At 39.0% G+C, this 19,434-nt stretch overlaps 1 protein-coding gene across 2 annotated transcripts in view; it reads left to right on the forward strand.

Moving 5' to 3' along the window:
• The window catches only part of THSD7B (thrombospondin type 1 domain containing 7B), an 861,577-nt gene that overhangs the window by 609,577 nt on the left and 232,566 nt on the right, over positions 1 to 19,434 (forward strand). For both annotated transcript variants that reach the window (XM_072757643.1, XM_072757642.1), the window contains exons 13-14: positions 12,673 to 12,867; positions 18,235 to 18,498. In XM_072757643.1, coding sequence (XP_072613744.1) covers positions 12,673 to 12,867; positions 18,235 to 18,498 — 459 coding nt within the window. The remainder of the gene's footprint in view (positions 1 to 12,672; positions 12,868 to 18,234; positions 18,499 to 19,434) is intronic.

Consider the following 19,434-nt stretch of genomic DNA (forward strand, 5'->3'; position numbering starts at 1 on the left):
GTTTACATACCATGCCCTGTCTTTCTATTCAGGGTGTATGTCTTTTTGGTCTAGTTTAAGGGAGGGAGTAGCTGGAGATTAAAAGACTTGTCTGGAAGCCTTGTTAACAAACAAGCTGCTCTTTGTATTTACGTATTTACTTTGGGTGGTTTCACTGTGGCCTATTGGAAATCACTGGGGTACTCTAAGACCATTTGTGTTCATACAAACACCATGGTCAAGCTCTATGGCACCCTAGAGGACAATTTTTTTTTTTCTTCTTGGATTTAGGATTCCTACAGATTGCTTCTTCTTGGATTTTCTTCTTGGATTTAGGATTCCTACGGATTGCTTCTTCTCCACTCTAGTTTATGAAGGTGCTCATTCTACTTATCTGGAACCTCCTGATTTCCTGATTTTACTGTGTTCAACAAGCACCTCCTGTGTTTCCCACTTTCATCACGCACGCCCGAAGGTCTGTAGCTGATCCTGATCAGGGTGCTTCCAGCTAGATAACCTGACCTCAATTCCTAGCGGAATCAAATTCTAGTGGAATTTGCCCCACTAGATTGGCAGCCAGACTTTAAGATCTCCCTTCTTTCTCCTCTGTGACCCTGGCCCATATTAGCTATTTTTAAATATAATTTATGAATTGTTTGTAATTTTACTTTGTTCTCTTTTTTCCATATGTGTTTATTTTTCAGTTTTTGTCAGGAGAAAGAATCCCTTAAGCCAAGAGCCCTATCTGTGTACACCTCTTTGGTTAGCTGTGAACACAAAGCTCCGGAGCTTAACGGATGCCTTGGAATAAAGCAAATGGGCATTTTTTCACTCTGCATCTTCTGATCTTGTATCAGAACCTAAATAAAGTGCTTCAGGGTTACTTTGGGATTACACATACATTATTAGCTTACCAAGTATTTCTTATTTATTTAAAAATGCTTTTTTTTTTCTGAGAGCAACAATAATTGGGGAGTATATTTCCAACATGCAAAATGAGTTGTATCTTTCCATAAGCAAGCTTATAATTGGGCTCCTGCAGTCACCCAGCTTCGCATATGGTACTTATGAGTCAATTAAAGCACCCTAACAAGCAATTACGGGTTTATTGTTTAATTCAATTTCCACAATTCATGCTGTTCCACTCAAAAGTTGCATATATGTCAGTCAGCATGTAATCATAAGCACACACTTTATTCCAACTCCAGTTTGGAAGAATAGGACTTCCAAATACTGTGTTCCCACATGCCGTGCTCTGCACAAGGAGAGAGAAAATACAAGGGAAAAACAAATGCATGTGGGGTACAGCAAGAACTGCCTTTTACTTCCAAATCAACTTCTTTGGATATAGCAAGTAAAAATGCCTTCTCCACTAATTTACAATGGTTACAGAAATACAATTGCTAAGATAGCCACCGAGTGAATTTAGAATATGTGGAGTAATTCGTTGGTTCAGCTCAAATGATTTAAGTCCAAAGGGCAAGGGTCTGGGTTTGATCCTTGTATGGAGAAGTTGGTTTGGTCTTGCCTGGGTGACCCTTATACCCGTACATAGGTAATGCAAGTGCTAAATGACCAGCTTTCCTGTTCTTCCTTTTGCTACCAGGGTTTCTGGTCCTACCCCCGACCAGGGTTGGCCACATTCGGAGAGGACTAGAGCAGTCTTTTTCCTTAGTCTGTAGCCAGAGTAACAGCACAGACAAGATGGGAAGACTCTATTCTGAAACACAGCATGCAAGTGACCATATTGACATGCATCCTCCCCCTAGCCAGCACTTGGCTCTAGAACTTGGAGTGGAAAATGGGAGTGGCTCAGGGCTGCTGTAGCTCATGGTGGATATTTCAGAGCATACCCCCATAATAGAGATGACAAGACATGCTTGCTGTGAAAGAGAGCATAGAATTGGCCTTCTTATTTGGGATATAGAACTTTCCATTGCTTCTAGCTGTTCTCACTCTCTTCTCAATTCCAGTATTTCCCTGAAGAGATTTTTCCTTTCAGTCATTCATGACGCCAATAATTGAATCATGAAAGTTGGATGGGGGTGGGGCGAGGTGGGGGTGGGATGTGGCTTTGCATTTTGCTTGGCTCAGACTGACCCAAAGAGAATAATGCACTTTTATTTAATGTAGATGTAAATTCTTTTTCTTTAAGTAAGTTCCACGCCCAATGTGGGGAGTCAACTCACAACCTGAAGTCTAGAGTCAAATGCTCTACCCCCTGAGCCAGCCAGGTGCCCCTAGATGTACATTCTTAATTATGCATGATCTTGAATAAGATATAAGTCCACTTGTCTGTTTTCCCTAAGAATATCCCATCAGAGTATGGGGAGAGTAATTCTAAAGGTAGTCTGGATGACTAAGGAAAGCCAGGCATGGTGATTGATAACCAAAGAATCAAGACAAAACAAAACAAACCAATGTGAGAGCAGGGAATGGGGAAGTCATGGTAAATCTCATTGTGTCAAATCCACATTCTTTCTTTTTGGGAGCAAATGAAGTAGACCTGGCTTTTATTCCAGTGAATGAGGCAGTACCTCAGAACTAGGAAGAAATACCTCTCCCCTGTGTTGCAGGATAAATAACCATTTCCCCCCCCACCCCCCCCACAGCCCCCCACCATCCCACCAAAGAATCCAGAGATTCTAATCTCTAGAATCTGTGAATGTCTTACCTTATAAGCAAAAAGAAGTTTACAGATGTAATTAAATTAAGGATCCTGAGGTGGGGAGATTATCCCAGATTTTCCAGGTGGATCCCATATAATCACAACAGCCTTTATAAGGGATGCAGGAGACAATGTGATGAAGGTAATAGGGGAATGGAGAGGAGGTATGTTTCTCTTACAACGTGGGCTTTGAAGCTGGAGCCAGGACCTATCCTTGAAGGGTATAGGAGGCCTCTAGAAGCTGGAAAGAGTGTGTGAGATAACTTGATTCCCCCTAGCCTCCAGAAAGAACCAGCCCTGCTGGCATCTTGATTTTGGCCTTGTGAAACAGATATCGGACTTCTGACTTCCAGAACTTATAAGAAAACAGATTTTTGTTCTTTCAGTAGCTAAATTTGTTACAGTGGCATGGCAACAAGAAAACAATAACCCCTTGGAAATAAATTAGCATTTAAAAAAAAAAATCCTGGGGCTTTTCTGAAACTAAAGGGAAGTGTTGGGCTTTCCCAAAGAGTGCTTTTGTGCCTCTGCCTCCTACTCCATGATGGGCCTCAAAGAATCCATCCCTGTATCTAGTGGTTCCTGAATATGTCAGCCACTTATTGGGAGACCAGTCTATACACAAGCCAGACTCAGGTTCAGCAATCCTGGGCCTCACTACCTAGTGGTGAAGAATGTGCATGGCAGGCTTCACGTTTTTTAGATACTGCTTAATTTATACACTTAATCTAATTAGGTTTCTCTCTGCAGCCTGTCTGCCATTATGGCTTTAGGGAAAAGGACAGAGTAAAGGCCATCTCACATGGGAGATGGATGCAATACAGGAGAAGGGTCTGCCCGACAAGAAGAATGGAAAGCTCTCCTGTTACTGCCAGAATGGGTGCTGGGGAAGGAAATGCAAAGAGCCTGAGAAAGGGGGAAATAAAGCCAAAGGAATACGTGTCATGGTTTCTCTGACTCAAGCTGATGCGGTAAGGGTGGAGGGTTTGGCTAAGGAAAAGGAAGAAAGCTGAGGGGTTTGTGTTCCATGCTGTGTTTGGTACTCTGGGAAGAGATGGCCCCACAGGGGTTCCACTCGAGAAGGAGGACCTTACTAGCTCCCCAGAGTTTCTTCTACTACAGAGTCTCCAGAAATGCCTTCATGAGGAAAGTGAGGTGGCTGCTGGTGCTTGTCCAGTGGTCATAACAGGAGAATCTACTCCGGATCTCCCAGGGCACTGAACCCTCAGCCCTAGCAGGCACTGGGGCAGGTTAGGCTTCATCTGCTAAAGGAAGGTGGTCTCTGACAGCGGTGAGAGGGAATCACCACAAGGTTTTCAGCCTGAGATGAGACTCTAGCAGTGAATGTCACCAGAGTCGGCAGTCCCCAAATTAACAAGGGTGTCTCACTGCAGACATTGAGAGAGGTCCAGAGACTGCTTCTGAAGAACCTTCTTGCAGATGCAAGACTTTTGCTGGTTGCCACACCTAGATGCTTAGGAGCTGAAAGAGGAAGACTAAAAATAATTTACCCCAAAATTTGTCTTAAATAGGAAGGGAACAAATTAAAATAGCCCATTCCGATATAACTTTAATTGGTGCTTGTATTTTCTCCCAATTATCTACCAAGAAGGGAGCCCTTAAGGAAGATTATATCAGTCTATAATGAAATAATTGGAAGGGAAAGCGGTTCTTCCCTTAGACTCAGCAAAAGATGGTTGCTCCTAGCTCCTGTGTCTTCAAGGGCCCCTCTCTGGGCTTTCCAGCTTTCTTCCCTGTCATAGGTAAGGGGTCCCACCAGAGTCCAGCTTCCTGACCCATCCCTTATTCAAAGTCTGCATAGTCCTGAGGACCCTAGAACTCTCTGCCCATATGGCCCTACACCAGCTTCAAGGATGAAAGGAGCCTCTTCAGAGTCTTATCAGAGTCTTATAAGATCAGAAGCTTATCTTCAGAGCTTATCTGAGGAAAGCTTACTCTGGCTCTGTGGGTCCTCTAGGCCTGAGGGTGGAAGACAGGCAGCTGACTTGTGGATTGAGCTTTGCAAGATTAACAGTAGTGCCCATTCACAAGTCCAAGAAGGTCCTGCCTGAAGGTAGAATTGACCTGGGAGTGAGAAGGGAAGGAAGGGGGTCAGGGTATGGGGTGCAGGCACATTCCAGACTAAAACTTCATCCCAGAATTTTTATTAGAACCTAGCTTTCCAAGACATTATGAAAGCAAATGGATCTGTTACACATCTGTTAATTTCAATTTTAGCTTCTAACTCTTTAGACTTCTGGTTTATGACCTCTTCTTGCATTCTCACACTGCATCCCACACATGTCTGGGGCAGCTTGGCATAATGTCATTAAATTAGTAACTTCCCAGATACAGCCCATGTATTTCTATGCATTATGGATCTTATCAAAAGGGAAGTAGAGTCCTAGGAGTGTGCATAACAAGGACAGGAAGGCAGCCCACCAGCTTGCTGGTTCTCTGCACAGGCCTGTGGCATGTCAGGTCCCTGACCTGACTCCAGTTGTCTTTACTGAATACATCCTACTCCACTTTGTTGTGCCAGTCCTTCCAGAAAGCTGCTCTGACTGCCCAGTGCCAGAGGCCCCAGTGCTGTGCTCTTGCAGGATGATGAGTATAGTGACCTTTTCTTTCCACATTCCTTCCATCTGTGTACCCCGGCTACATGTGCAGGGCCTGATATAGAGAATATGTTGTCTGAATGTTGGTTGAGTGGAGGAACTATTGCCCATCGTTTCTGCTTCTTGACACATATGTAAATGGAGCTTTGTACTTGAAGCCGCTCACCACTGCAGGACAGCAGGCTCATGGAGCCCCTCTCGTTTTGTAGCATGTCACCCTCATTGCCTGGAAATCATGACCTCTTGAAATAAATTCTTAACCTTTCCTGTCAACTATGGCAATTGAACTCTAATCCACTGCAACTTGGGGAAAGTAATGTGGTTATCCTTGGTGAAGGTGAGGAGTGTAGACAGATGGGAAGTAGCAGCTTCCATCACTTACTTACTCTTCCCAGGAAGAATATCATCCTTTCCTATAAGGACAGTGACCCCTGCCTTCTTCATACCATAAGTGGAAAAAAAGATCAACTTATCATGGTGTATCTGACTATCCGAGTGTAGAGGTGATGGGGGGCAGAAAGACTAGCTGTTTAGTAACAGTTAAAAATCTGATTATTTAGTCACCATGGAAGCCTGAGGAGGCTGCCTAAGCCTCCTACATTAACAGCAGGTAGTTCTTTTTTAAAAAAATTAACTCAGACACTTGGAGAATTCATATAGTCCTTGCTTTGTTTCTTTTGCTAAATTATCAGATAATTTTACACTTTGTGTCAGGGCATTCCTTTTCATGCTGCTAAAATTGAAAAGAGTCAGGTAACAGGGGAAAGCAATTAGTAACTCTTCTCTGCTTTTTTGTGATATTTTTTTTCCTTCCAAGGCTCAGTTTGTGTCATAATTATGAGAGAGGTGAAAAAGCTGAACTCCCTTCTATGTGTTGTGTACTTCGTTAGACACTGTGAATGGGAAAATGTGACCTCAGTCTTCACAAAGGTTTTTGGAGGTTCCAGGTCACCCTACCATACCCATTTACTAGGTGACCATTGTCTGAGAGCTCTGCTCTAAGTGGCTTGGCTCAAACACGTGCTTCTCCATTATTCCTTAAGAATACTCAGCTGTCCCAGGCAGCTAGTCTGAGAACTTTCTGCCCAAAGCCTAAGGTAGCTAAATTTCAGATAATGCCCAATAATGAGAATGTTCTGCAGCTATTGGAACTAATTTTATCTGGGAGTACAATTTTCCTCTCACAAAGACAACAGTATTCCAAGTTTAATAAATGATCATAATTGAGCATTGAACTGCCATTACTTAATCCGGTCTAGGTAGAAATACGTCACGGAAAGGGTCAGTAGTCAATGCTTCTCCCTTTCCTCATAGAAAGACTTTGCCTTCTAGTATATAGGACAGTACTTCAACTACTTAAAAACAGCAAAAGAGAAATATTTTCTCCATATGGTGGCCTGCAAATGATTTGCTATGATTCAAAGGACCCAGGACTTAGAGTGAAATAGCAAATGTCTGACAGATAAATTCTCTGTAATGGCTTATTTTTTTTCTTCCTGCCCACTGTACATCTTTTCCATGTAAGATTGAAGTACCTACTTTTCCTTTCTAAGCCAAGTATCCTCATTGGTTGTCTCCATTAGGGAGACTACAGTATTGTACAATCTGTCTACTCTTCTGTCACTACTGCTACTATAGCCTCCTAGAAGCCAGATTACTTATATGTATGTGCATATGTGGTATACACACAGTTCTTTTATAATTGTTCATGGCTGCTTACATATTGTGACTGGATGGACGACTGGATCAAGTTCAGTAAGTTCAATAGGGAACAAGCTGTAGGTAATAACGATCCAGGTGTAGAAGCAAAGTCTACTGTTTAGACCACCCTCAAAGTAGAGAAAATGACTTCAAGATGTATTTCGGATCTTAGGGCATAAGCTATATTTCTTTGCCTTATTTCAGCCCTCTCCTGATCGGTAATGAAGCACAAATGGTTCTAATGGTCAGAAAAGTTTGATAAACCCTCCTAAACCTTGGATGTTAAAATGCCTTTGAATTCAGCTGTAGCATAGAGAGGCATGGTACCTCTTTGTGCTGGATATGACCACCTCAGTGCATGAGGTAGAAAGCTGCAAATATGGCCAGCACTCTTCTATGCAAATGTGAACTGTCCTCTCATGAAACTCTCAAGAGTTCAGGATTTTGAGCTTGGTTCTTCTGGAAAGAATTCCCAACAGGCCTTGGATTTCAGTTTCTGACTTTCTCGGGAGTTCTGATCTCATATGGTAGCTTATACGCCCCGTTTTTATAAATAATAAGTGGAATGCACAGAGTATCACTTGGAACTAGAACAGACAATAGCTTGGGGAATGCTGTGCAGTCTTTGGAATAGGCTACTGACTGATATTATAAATGAAGGGAGGCCCTAGTTCTTAGGGGCCAAGACTATTGATGGGATTTGGAAAATTCTTCCTGAACCAAGTCAAATGATGTTGGATTCTTCTTTCCTGATGCTTGTTATGTTTTCATTTCTAGTAGAATTTTTTTTAAGATTTTTATTTATTCATGAGAGACACACAAAGAGAGGCAGAGACATAGGCTGAGAGAGAAGCAGATTCGCTCCAGGGAGCCTGATGAGAACTCGATCCCAGGACCCTGGGATTCTGACCTGAGCCAAGGCAGATGCTCAGCCACTGAGCCACTCAGGTGCCCCCTCTTTAGAGAGGGATTTATCATAATAATAAGTCACTCTCCATGTGATGCCTGGGTGGCTCAGCTGGTTAAGAGTCTGACTCTTGGTTTCAGCTCAGGCCATGATCTCAAAGTTGTGAGATGGAGCCACACTTTGGGCTCCCCACTCAGCACAGATGTGCTTGAAATTCTCTCCCTCTGGCCCTCCCCTTTTGCACATGTGCTTGTGTGCTTGCACTCTCTCTCTTAAGAAAAAAAGTCACTCTCTGGGCATATATACTAAGTGCTTAGTATTGTGCTAAGTGCTTCATCTGCATCAATTTATTATAAGATGAGGTGGTCTTCTTATTGTGTGGATGAGTTAATTGAGTCTTTTCACATAAATTGCCCAGGTAACAAAAAAATTAAAAATGAAGGATCACTCTTAGTCCTATCTGACACCAGGGCTTATAATTTTATCAGTATACTCTGCCACTCTGTTTTCTCAAAATAAGTTCTCTGACTTAAGGAGTCCACACACCTTTATTGGTTAAGAACTACACTGTAGATCTAAAATAATACATTTTTTAAAGTATCCTTTCTCTGTGAGCTGCTTAAGGGAAGTAGACTCTGAATTAGATTGTGCCACTAGCTACTAGTTATTCTCATTTACTCCAAATATTTTTCTTATTTTCTGGTTTTCCAGTCCTGCAGACTTTGTGCTTGCAGTTTGTCTTCTGTAATTTCCTACCCACTAGTACAGTTCAATATCCAATCATCCAATAAATGTTTATTAAATGATTCATTTTATACTAGAACATTCCCAAGAAAAAAAAATAAGATTTCATTTGAGAGGGAGAGAGAGAATATGTGCATGTTCAGGCTTGCAATGTGGGGAGAGGGAGAAAGGGAGAGAGGGAAAGAGAATCCCAAGCAGACTTCCCATCCAGTGGGAATGCAGCAGGGAATGCAGCAGTCTTACAACCCCAACACTATGACGTGAGCTGAAACCAAGAGTCAACCGACTGAGCCACCCAAGTGCCTTTCATTTATGTTTTTGTGTCTGGTGGTTTGTTTGTTTGTTTTTTTTTTCCACACTTGAAAAAAAAAATAGAATCTTGAACTTGGAGAAATCTGAAAATCATAATGCTTGACCTAAGTACATGATTGTATGGTATGCAGCGTGTCAATTGCCACTCACCATTGAGTTAATAGACCATCAGTAATGACACAGAGCAATGGTCTTGTGATTAAATGTGGATGTTGTGAAACTTCATGCTACAACTGTGAATGTTTGCTTTGGCCCCTAGAGATCACTAACATCTCCATTAGACAACTCTGATACATCAGTTTGTATAGGAGCAATGGATCTGATTCATTCTACATAGCCCTATTAATGTAGTGAAAGTTTTTAGGGTGTATTTGACATAGTTTGACTAATGGTCATTTTAAGTACAATGCCAGAATCCTGTGAGATTCAACTATGATTCTCTCCTTTCCTTTATCCCTCAGATTCTGAGGATGGCCAAGTAAGAAATAAGCCATGGAGAGTGACAATGTGTACATGTACACATGCGAGGAGAACTATCTGCCTGCTTGCTTTAAAAGATAAATTAAAAATTCCAAAGGATAATAGTTGACAGCATTTATTGAACCCTCAGTGTATAAGAGATACTGTTTTAAGACTTCTCACAACTCTTTGTTATGAGTGTTCTTATTATAATCATTTTAAAGATTAGGAGACAATATTTAAGCATAAATATTAAATAACTCCATTCATGTAACTCCTGATGTTTGGAGTTGGAATTTGCATTCATACCATTTGATAAGAATGTCTCTGAAATGCATCATATACTAAAGCTATTCTTTATTTTTAATGCTTTCTTTCATTAATACAAAATAGCTCAATATGGGCATTCATAAATCCAGTGTTTGCAAATTTAGTTTGTAGAATTTCAAAGTATCATTGAATGTTTATCATAGGGGGATCCCTGGGTGGCGCAGTGGTTTGGCGCCTGTCTTTGGCCCGGGGCGCGATCCTGGAGACCCGGGATCGAATCCCACGTCGGGCTCCCGGTGCATGGAGCCTGCTTCTCCCTCTGCCTATGTCTCTGCTTCTCTCTCTCTCACTGTGTGCCTATCATAAATAAATAAAAATTTAAAAAAAAAAATCTTTAAAAAAAAAAAAAAAGAATGTTTATCATAGTTGTCAAATTATGAACTCATATGAAAAATTATTTTTAAAAACTTCATTGGAGTGTTCATATTTCAAATAGCAAAGCTTTTTAAAAATGCTTAAAATTCCTCTTCATGTTAATCAGTGTCCTTTTGGGGGGAGAAATAGCTTGGCAAGATAAAAGTCCCCTAAATTGATTCCAGATGGGTTATCTAAACATGTAATTCAAATAATATTTGTTTGCAGACTACGTAAGGTATGTTGGTATATTCATGAATGGCTGTGGTATTCTCAACCAAACAAACACAGGTGATGCTGGCCTGATGTGCAATGGATTTATTCCTAGGATGTCGATTAAAAACAAAATCAAAAATTGTTCAAAATCAATGAATAACCCCACTTTCCATAGAGCAGATGTACAAATTGGGAAGTATTGTGTATGCATCCATTGTTATCTTAGCTAATTCCTTAATCCTAAAACATTCAATGGATTTGACTTTCAGTTATTAAAAAAAATCAGATTGAATTGTTCTCTGTACTCAGAATAATGAAAGGAGTTCAGAATATAAGAAGAATGGGCAATTAAATTAATCCCCTCTATATAGTTACCCTGCATTGTAGAAGTTTTCATATAAAGCATTCTTAACAATGTTGATCCTAAACTGTGGTATGTTTATTGCTTGTAACTTGGTTGATTTTAGAATTGTCATAAAAATGATCCTAAATGATTTCTGTAGGATAAAAAATTCAGCAAATATCCATTGACATGCACCATACCAGGTGACTCAGTCTGTTAAGCAGCTGCCTTCGGCTCAGGTCATGATCCTGAGGTCCTGGGATTGAGCCTCACATCAGGCTCTTTGCTCAGTGGGGAGCCTGCCTCTCCTGTCCCTCCCCCAGCTCGTGTTCTCTCTCTTGGCATGAGTGCTTGCTCACTTGCTCTCTTTTTCTCTCTCTCAAATGAATATCTTTACAAAAAAAAAAAGTACCATACCAAATGTGGGTTGTCAGTAGACAGGCTGGATCAGAACCCTCTGGGACACTTAAAAATAAAAAGATTCCTAGAATTCTATCCTGGAGATGTTGAAGTAGGTCTGAAGTCATGCCATAGAATCTATGTATTCTCCTCTATCTCCATGATTAGGAATCAGTTTAGAAAATAGTTTTCACCCGAGGCAACATTTGGCAATGTCTGTAGCTTTTGGTTTTCATAACTGGGAGCGTGTGTGTGCTACTGGCCTCTAGTCGGTAGAGGCAAGAGATGCTGCTAAATATCTTACAGTGCACATGGGGCACCTGGGTGGCTCAGTGGTTGAGCATCTGCCTTTGGCTCTGGTCGTTATCCTGGGGTCCTGGGATCAAATCCCACATCAGGCTCTTCACAGGGAGCCTGCTTCTCCCTCTGCTTGTGTCTCTGCCTCTCTCTCTCTCTCTCTCTCTCATAAATAAATAAAATCTTAAAAAAAAAATCTTACAGTGCACAGGAAATACCTACTCAAAGTATCCAACCTGAAGTGTCAATAGTGCATCGTTGAGAAATACTGCTCGAGAGAACATAAAGACATACCCCTACATTGTATATAATTAGGATGAATAAAAGATGCATAAAAATAGGGGATCCCTGGGTGGCGCAGCGGTTTGGCGCCTGCCTTTGGCCCAGGGCGCGATCCTGGAGACCCAGGATCGAATCCCATGTCAGGCTCCCAGTGCACGGAGCCTGCTTCTCCCTCTGCCTATGTCTCTGCCTCTCTCTCTCTCTCTCTCTCTCTCTCTGTGTGTGACTAGCATAAATAAATAAATAAATAAATAAATAAATAAATAAATATTTTTAAAAAAGATGCATAAAAATACCATTTATAAGTGAATAAAATGTCATTGGCCCAAAGAATCAAATATAGAAATAAGCAAAATTTCATAAATTCTTTACCTTAAGATTACTGATTATTTTATGATAGGACTAGAGACCTTCTACTTGAAAAAGTTTGTGAGTGAAATTTTGAAGAATTATCTGCAATTAATAGAATATTTATAATGGGAGTTATCTGGATAGGTTATGCCTATACTTGAAAAATATTTAAAATTCCTAATCCTGCAGTGTTAAGGGAAAAAAAGTTTACTAATAAACAATAGAATTTTTTTTTTTAAGAAATTTTTTTAAATACTGATTGTAGAGTGAAAATGGTCCTATTTCTAGAAATGCATTCAAACAAGCAAAGCAAATTAAAATCTAGGAAGAATTCACGTGATATCCATGATTTTGTCCCCTTTTTGTCCTCCTATTTTACTCTTGCACGTTTTTTTCCTACTTTTAGATCTTCCCTAGAGATCAGATACTCATAAGCTCATGTACAATAAATTACTGGAAGTTATTTTGGTTGCTGTCAATGCAACCAAATTGGATTAATAATGAAACCAATTAAATCTTCAAATACCGCCACTGGCGACGATAAACGTTTAATTTCCAGAGAGAAATAAGGTTAGCTGTGTTGAACGCCTTTTATAATCACAGTGATAACCAAATTTTCAAACATTGGGGGATTGCTATTTTGTTGAACAGCAAGCAGTGGACTGATTTAATCAAAATAATAACAAAAGAATCCATGTTTTTTTTTTAAAAGCGGTCTCCTGTATCTCTGAAGATAACCAGTCAGCGGAAATGATGGAATGCCTCAAGCAGACCAATGGCATGCCTCCCCTTGTACAAGAATGCGCAGTACCCTGTCGAGATGACTGCACCTTCACGGTTTGGTCCAGGTTTACACCCTGCTCCGCAAACTGTGAAACATCCCGAAGTCGACGGCGACAGCTCACAGGTAGGGTAGGGTAGGGTAGGGTAGGGTATGCCTTTCAGACCAGGGGTGTACTCCTGGAAGTAAGTACTTCCACTTACTCTTGGAAGCAAGACTAGAAATTGTGTTGGGCCTCTCCCTTTCCCAGCCCCTCCCTGACATTGTGTCTCTTCTGGCCTACACCTGACACACGCAATGCACTTGGTTAATACTTGTGAAATGAGTGATGTGGACCATTCAATAGCTATGAAGTTCCTCGCTATATGGCTTTATAATCTTTAGAGTGGTGAATGGCAACATAGCCACCCTACTACCTTGGAGTAGTTAATGGCAAATTTCTGCTATTTTGTCATGAGTGGATCTCAGCGGGGTTGAAAACAGTGACTGATGTGTAAAACACATCAAAGGCATCTCTAACCTGTATCATTCTCTTTTGCCATTACTCTACAAGCAATTTGACCTTTTAAAATTTTAGTAGTGTAAGATAAAAGCAGAACTCACATATGTAAGTTAACTTTTGTGGTCTATTATTTTGGTCTGTTCTGTTTACATCCATGCAATTTAATGGAAATTAAAGCAATTAATAGTTTAATCAAGGTGCTGGAGCCACTTTTGCTTGTAATATACAAATAATTGATGCAGTATAGTGTATTATACTACTTGTCTAGATAAATATCCTAGAATTTCTTTTAGGTGTATTTGAATATGCAGAAAACTTAATTTAGGTAATGAAGACCCAAAGGAAAAATGCCAAAATAATCATTGGGATAATAAAATAGTTGTTGACATTGAAGAATTAAGCACAGAAGACCATTTGTTCTTATAAGCAGTTCAAATGCTAATTCTCTTGGTTTCAAATTCCCTTTGTTTGAATGTATGGCTTACAAGATTATGTTTTAAATTTAACTCACTCTAATGGATTTACTTAATCGATGAGAGCCTTTAACAGGGTTTCTGCACACAAATCAGAAGCCCATTTATGAGCATAAGTAAAATACATAATCAAATAAAAAAATGCTGTACTCTTTGCTCGCTTCTACAAAAATCTGTGCATATATAACTTTATGCAACATTGCTTGTGTTTCTAAGATGAAAGAAACTCTTACAGGAAATATAATGGGGTAGAGTGTGTTAGACAGGAGTAATTTCAAGTTCAGGTGTAACAATAAAACTTAGTGTGCAGGTTCATGCAGAAGGCTTTGGAAGCCATCATCCTGGCAATTCTCTTTACCTTTGAGATGAGAATTTCTCTTAGAAGCAAAGAGAATTTCTCTTAGACATTTTTAATTAGTGGCCAGTTTTCTTTTCTTGAGAGTTTATTAATGGTATTTTATACCTGCAAATTGAGAATAGGGATAGTGAAAAAATCTAGAATATTTATTAAAATAGTACATTTTGCTATGAATTGTCAAAGCTAATTAATTTGGTTTGTTTTAAAATATAATTTTTATGTAAATATTCAAGGACCCTTGTACACTTTTCTGCAAACTCTATCCCAAGAATTACCATGCCAAAATACTACTTAGAATTTTTCTAAATTATTATTGGTTATGTTTTCTGCTGGGTAATTAATCTTTTTGTCTCTTCATATATTGGAAACACCAAAACAACTGGTCAGTCTTCTGAAACAAATGAGTTGTAGCAAAAGCAAACAAACAAAAATCCACAGTACTATATCATTGTATGTGCAGTACAGTAAAGAATTGAAATTTTTCACTTCTTAAGACTTATGTTTATTGTTGCAGTACTATGCTTGTATTTTGGTCTCTCCCATGTAATTTGGTGGTAAATTTAAGTAATCTCTAACATGAATGGTAATAAAAGGCACGGACTTAGACTGTAAAGCAGCATGACTCTCTTTAACACAGACACACATAGAGAAGCATACAGACAAAAATACCAGCCACTCTATGGAATAGGGGACCATCTAGTATGTTTTAGGGGACCATCTAGTATGTTTTTCTTTTTTCTATTTTTAACAAGAGGCTTTAATTCAAAAAAAAATTTAAAAAAAAAGAGGCTTTAATTCAATATCTGGGTATCCTGGGTGCTGTACTTCAACTAGATCATCACAGGTTTGAGATTGGATGGTAGTTTTAGGAGTCGTTTATACAGTGCTGAAAAAATAATATATTAAGTAGATTTGTTCAGGTTGTTAACGTACAAAATAACTAAATAAATAATATTTAACATGTACTTGTAGGTTTATGTTTTGGAATAGTCACAAATTTCCCTCTGACTTAAGGGAGGGAACATCTCTTACAGTATAATGGGAGAGAAACAGAGATTTTATTATAATTTTAACCTAGAACTTGTGACAATAGCTGTTATATTAACACTACATTAGTTTCTTATTACTGGTGTGACAAATTACTACCAATTTAGTGGCTTAAAACCAACACAAATTTATGATCTCATGGTTGTGTATATCTAAAGCAAACACCAGTTTCACGAGATGGAAAATAAGATGTTGGTGGAACTACATGCCTTGCTGGAGGCTCTAGGGGAAAATGTATTTCCTTCCCCCACCCCCACCCACCCTAGAGCATCTAGAGGCTATCCACATTCCTTGCCTCATGATTCTCTTCTTCCATCTTGAAATTCAGTAACACTGAGTCTCTCTGATTATTCTCCTTTGACTTGGTCTTAAAATTAGAAAAGCCTTTCCTGACTACATGATTAGGTTGAAAACACCCGTATAATCCAGAATAATCTCATTTTAAGATCCATAATCTTAGTCATGTCTACAAAATCTGTTTTTCCATCTAAGGTAGCATGATTATAGGTTCCAAGAATTGAGATATGAACATCCTTGGAAAGGCATAATTTGTGATAGGCAGAATAATGAAAGTACAGAAGAGTACCTTTTCTGTACCTGAGGTGAAGAGTCTCTGTATGACTTTCTGGTAGGGGTAATGCATTAGTTTGGACCTGAAGGATGAGTAGGCATTAACTAGACTATTGAGGGAGTTTGGAACTTAAGAATATTTCTGGTATAAGAAATGCAAAGGCCAGAAACCAATGACTAATTTCCAGGATCTGAAAGATGTTCAGTATATCTAGCTGGTAACTTGCCAGAGGCAGAATGGCACAACATAGGCAAGGGCACATGCTAGTGAACTCATACTATGGAGTCTTAACAATCATAACAAGGAGTTTAGACTTCTGAAGAGTTTTAAGTAGATGAATGATGTAATCAGACTCTGTCTTTTGTCAGCTAGTTCTAGCTGCAGTGTGGGGAGAAGATCAAAGGGAATATGAGGCACAATGGCAATATGATACCCAAAGAAGCTGTTGTGAGGATTTAAGCTAGAAATCTGGAGATGGACTAAATATGGGTGGTATTGGTCAGAATGGAAACAAGGACTGATTCAAGAAGTACTTAGACATTTGAAATGATAGATCTTTGTCGTTAAACAGATACAGGTAGTACAAAAGAGTTTCAGTGTGACATTTGAGATTTTACACTTGGTCATATTGGAATAATTGGGAAATGAAGATGGAGAAAGGAAGGTCATCCTGTGAAGAGCTTGAGTATGGATTTTGCCAGGCTGAGTTTGATTGGCCTTTGAAGTTCCAGTCTGTGGCTTGAAGCTAGAGCAAGAAATCTCTAGAATGGGGATAATAATTAGGAATCAAGAGATAGAGAAAGTTTTAAAAACTTTCTGTGAGTGAAGATAATGGATCAGAAAAGAAGAGAACCTAGGGCAATGCCCTGAGAAAGCCCATTAGTTAAGAGATGTACAGAGGAGAAATAATCAAACAAACAGATAAGCTGTTCCCAGAGAAATGTTGGGGGTGAGGGACAAAAAGGTAAGGTATGATGGAATTTAGGAAGGATATTTCAACAATGATGGTGTGGTCAACATTCTGCACAATCTTTGAGTCTGAAGGATAAGGTATAAAGATATTCCACGGCTTCCTTTGTTTTATTACTTTGTCAGTAGTAAGTAGTTTCAAAGAATAGGTGGACTCTGAATCCAGGCTGAGGTGAATTGAAAACAGATAGAAATTGAAGAGATGGAGACAATAGTTCTTCACAGACATTTAAGAACTACCAGAGACTTGGGTATGTTAAATGCTGGTAGGAAGAAACCAGACACCACACATTGATTTCTCAACCAGTACATTCTCATAGCCATGATAGAGGCTGCCCCTCTCAAACTGTTTTTTCATGAAGTGCCCCTTATGGTGGAGGCAAGTCAATACATCCTCCCAGAGAGATAGTGGCATGGCTGACCATTTCAGGAATGGTCAGGAATCTTTATTTATTGTGGCCATAAGCAAACATATTAGACCACAGAACCAATCATCCCAGCAGCAACTGCAAAATTATGTATAAACTATTTGACAGTGAGATAATATCCCATTACATCAGCTGAAATCAAACATTTTTAAAACACCTATAAACACTGGGAGTAAGACTAATAAAGCAACCTGTTTCATTTTTTTTTTTATACGCAGCCAACACTCCAGCTGCTGACTTATTAATGAGGAAACAAACTATAATTAGATCTATTAGAAAATTTTTAGGAATCTAGTGGAAGCGTGTTAGTAGAAAAGTTGAATCAAGCTATAGGCTGACTTGAAATCCCATTAAACATAATTATCAAATACTCAGAACAGTGGAAAATGATTCTGCATTCTCATTACTCAAAGACAGGATCACAGCTGAAAGGTCCATCAAAGTCAATTGGTTAAGGTAAAGTCATATTCTAGAACATGTAAGTTGAAAAGGTCTCTCAAAGTGGAAGCCATAACTTTTTTCAGATTAAATTACCCAACAGTATTTGAGTGTTTATTTCACTGTATTATGTCAGCATTTGTGAGCTGCCTCATGGCAAGGACCAAAATAAGTTGTACTTTGCCACATCCCGAGTGACACCTAGCCTCACTCCAGGGCCATTGTATGGAAGGATAGAATTTTGTTCTTTGAATACATGAACTGTTTTCAAAAATGTACGTCAAAAAGAGGATGTTAATATTTGCCGTTTTGTTGGTTTCCTTGGAAACTATTAATTCAAAGGAAAATGGAGACAAGGTAATCCATGTGTTCTTACCAACAAGTTATAGGGAAAATCATACTAAATAAACTAACAATAATTTTCTAGCTGTTGAGTCACTAAAGCAAACATCTTTTTGGTTTCATTTTTGCCACTCTCCAATATAAAACCATTTTTAATTTTTTTTTTTTCAAATTAACTTGAATTTCACCATTGATTTGAGAGTTGCTTCCATTGTCCTAGGATTTATTTTCAGGGCAAAAAAGTGGAGAAATGAAGGAGAACCTTATATTTTATTTAGCATTTAATATTTGAAGAGCTAGTAAAGACAATGACTTTTAACAAAACAAACGTGAAATTAATATATCAATGTCTCTTTTTGGAACAGGGAAAAGCAGGAAGAAGGAGAAGTGTCAGGACTCTGACCTGTACCCTCTCATAGAAACAGAACTGTGCCCTTGTGATGTATTTATATCTCAGCCTTATGGAAACTGGTCAGATTGCATTCTTCCAGAAGGCAGAAGGGAGTCTCAACGAGGATTTCGGATACAAGGAGATGGCAAAGAATGTGGAAAAGGCGTGCGCTTTCGAGCAATAGCTTGCTCTGATAAAAATGGAAGACCTGTTGACCCCTCCCACTGCAGCAGCTCTGGTAAGGAGATGGATGAGGAGTAACCTGGGAACATACACATAGCCTAGGAGGTAGTGTAGAAGATCTGGAATTAGTAGCTTTGTTCTTTCACAATTCTTTCAGTTCTCCTTTGTTAATAACACACTACCTTTCATAAAGTATAAGCATTTGGAATGCACATATACATATTTCAGTGATAATTTGGAATGTGATTGATTATTTGGAATGTGATTGTTTTAGATCTTTGACTCACCTCATTCCATACTGCACCTTTGGCCATTTGGTTAACTGTGGATAAGTGCAGTTACTGTGCTGCCCTGGAAAAGCCATATTTAATACAAAATATATTTTGTGATTTTATTTTTGTGCTCTGATCATACATATACAAAGCATCAGGCCTTGAATTCCTTCTAAGTTAGCTGACAAAATACCAATGAATATATATTTATATATTGGTTTATATATACCAATATATAAATATACCCAAATTAATAATAAAATAAAACTGTAGGGGGAAAAAGGGCAATCTGGGAGAATTTTGTGAGCTGTTAAGCAGGGAGAAGGTTGTCTTTTTTGAACCTTGGGAGAATTCAAAAGATATGGGTTAATGGGGAAAAGAATGAGATTAAATACAGTCAGGGTAAATGTTGATGGGGGTGGTGCTGAGACTAATGTTTACAATGGAACTTATGAATTTCATATTCTACTTTGTGGTTTGTTTTAAGACTTAAAAAGTTAGGAATTTTACATGAAAGAATTCATGTATGACTGGCAAACTCTGGGAGGAAAAAATATTTGGTCTCTGTCATCAAAGCCTTATGTTCTAATAAGCTTTCTCAATAATAATAATGGTAAGTTGAAATCAGTTCTGTTACAGAAGTCAGGTAAATGACAATTTGTCTGCATTGCCAATGGATTGGCTGTTCTTTAAAATATGCCCCTATCATTATATGATTT

The sequence above is a fragment of the Vulpes vulpes genome, chromosome 5 (genome assembly GCF_048418805.1).
Source record: "Vulpes vulpes isolate BD-2025 chromosome 5, VulVul3, whole genome shotgun sequence".
In the NCBI taxonomy this organism is placed as follows: Eukaryota; Metazoa; Chordata; class Mammalia; order Carnivora; family Canidae; genus Vulpes; species Vulpes vulpes.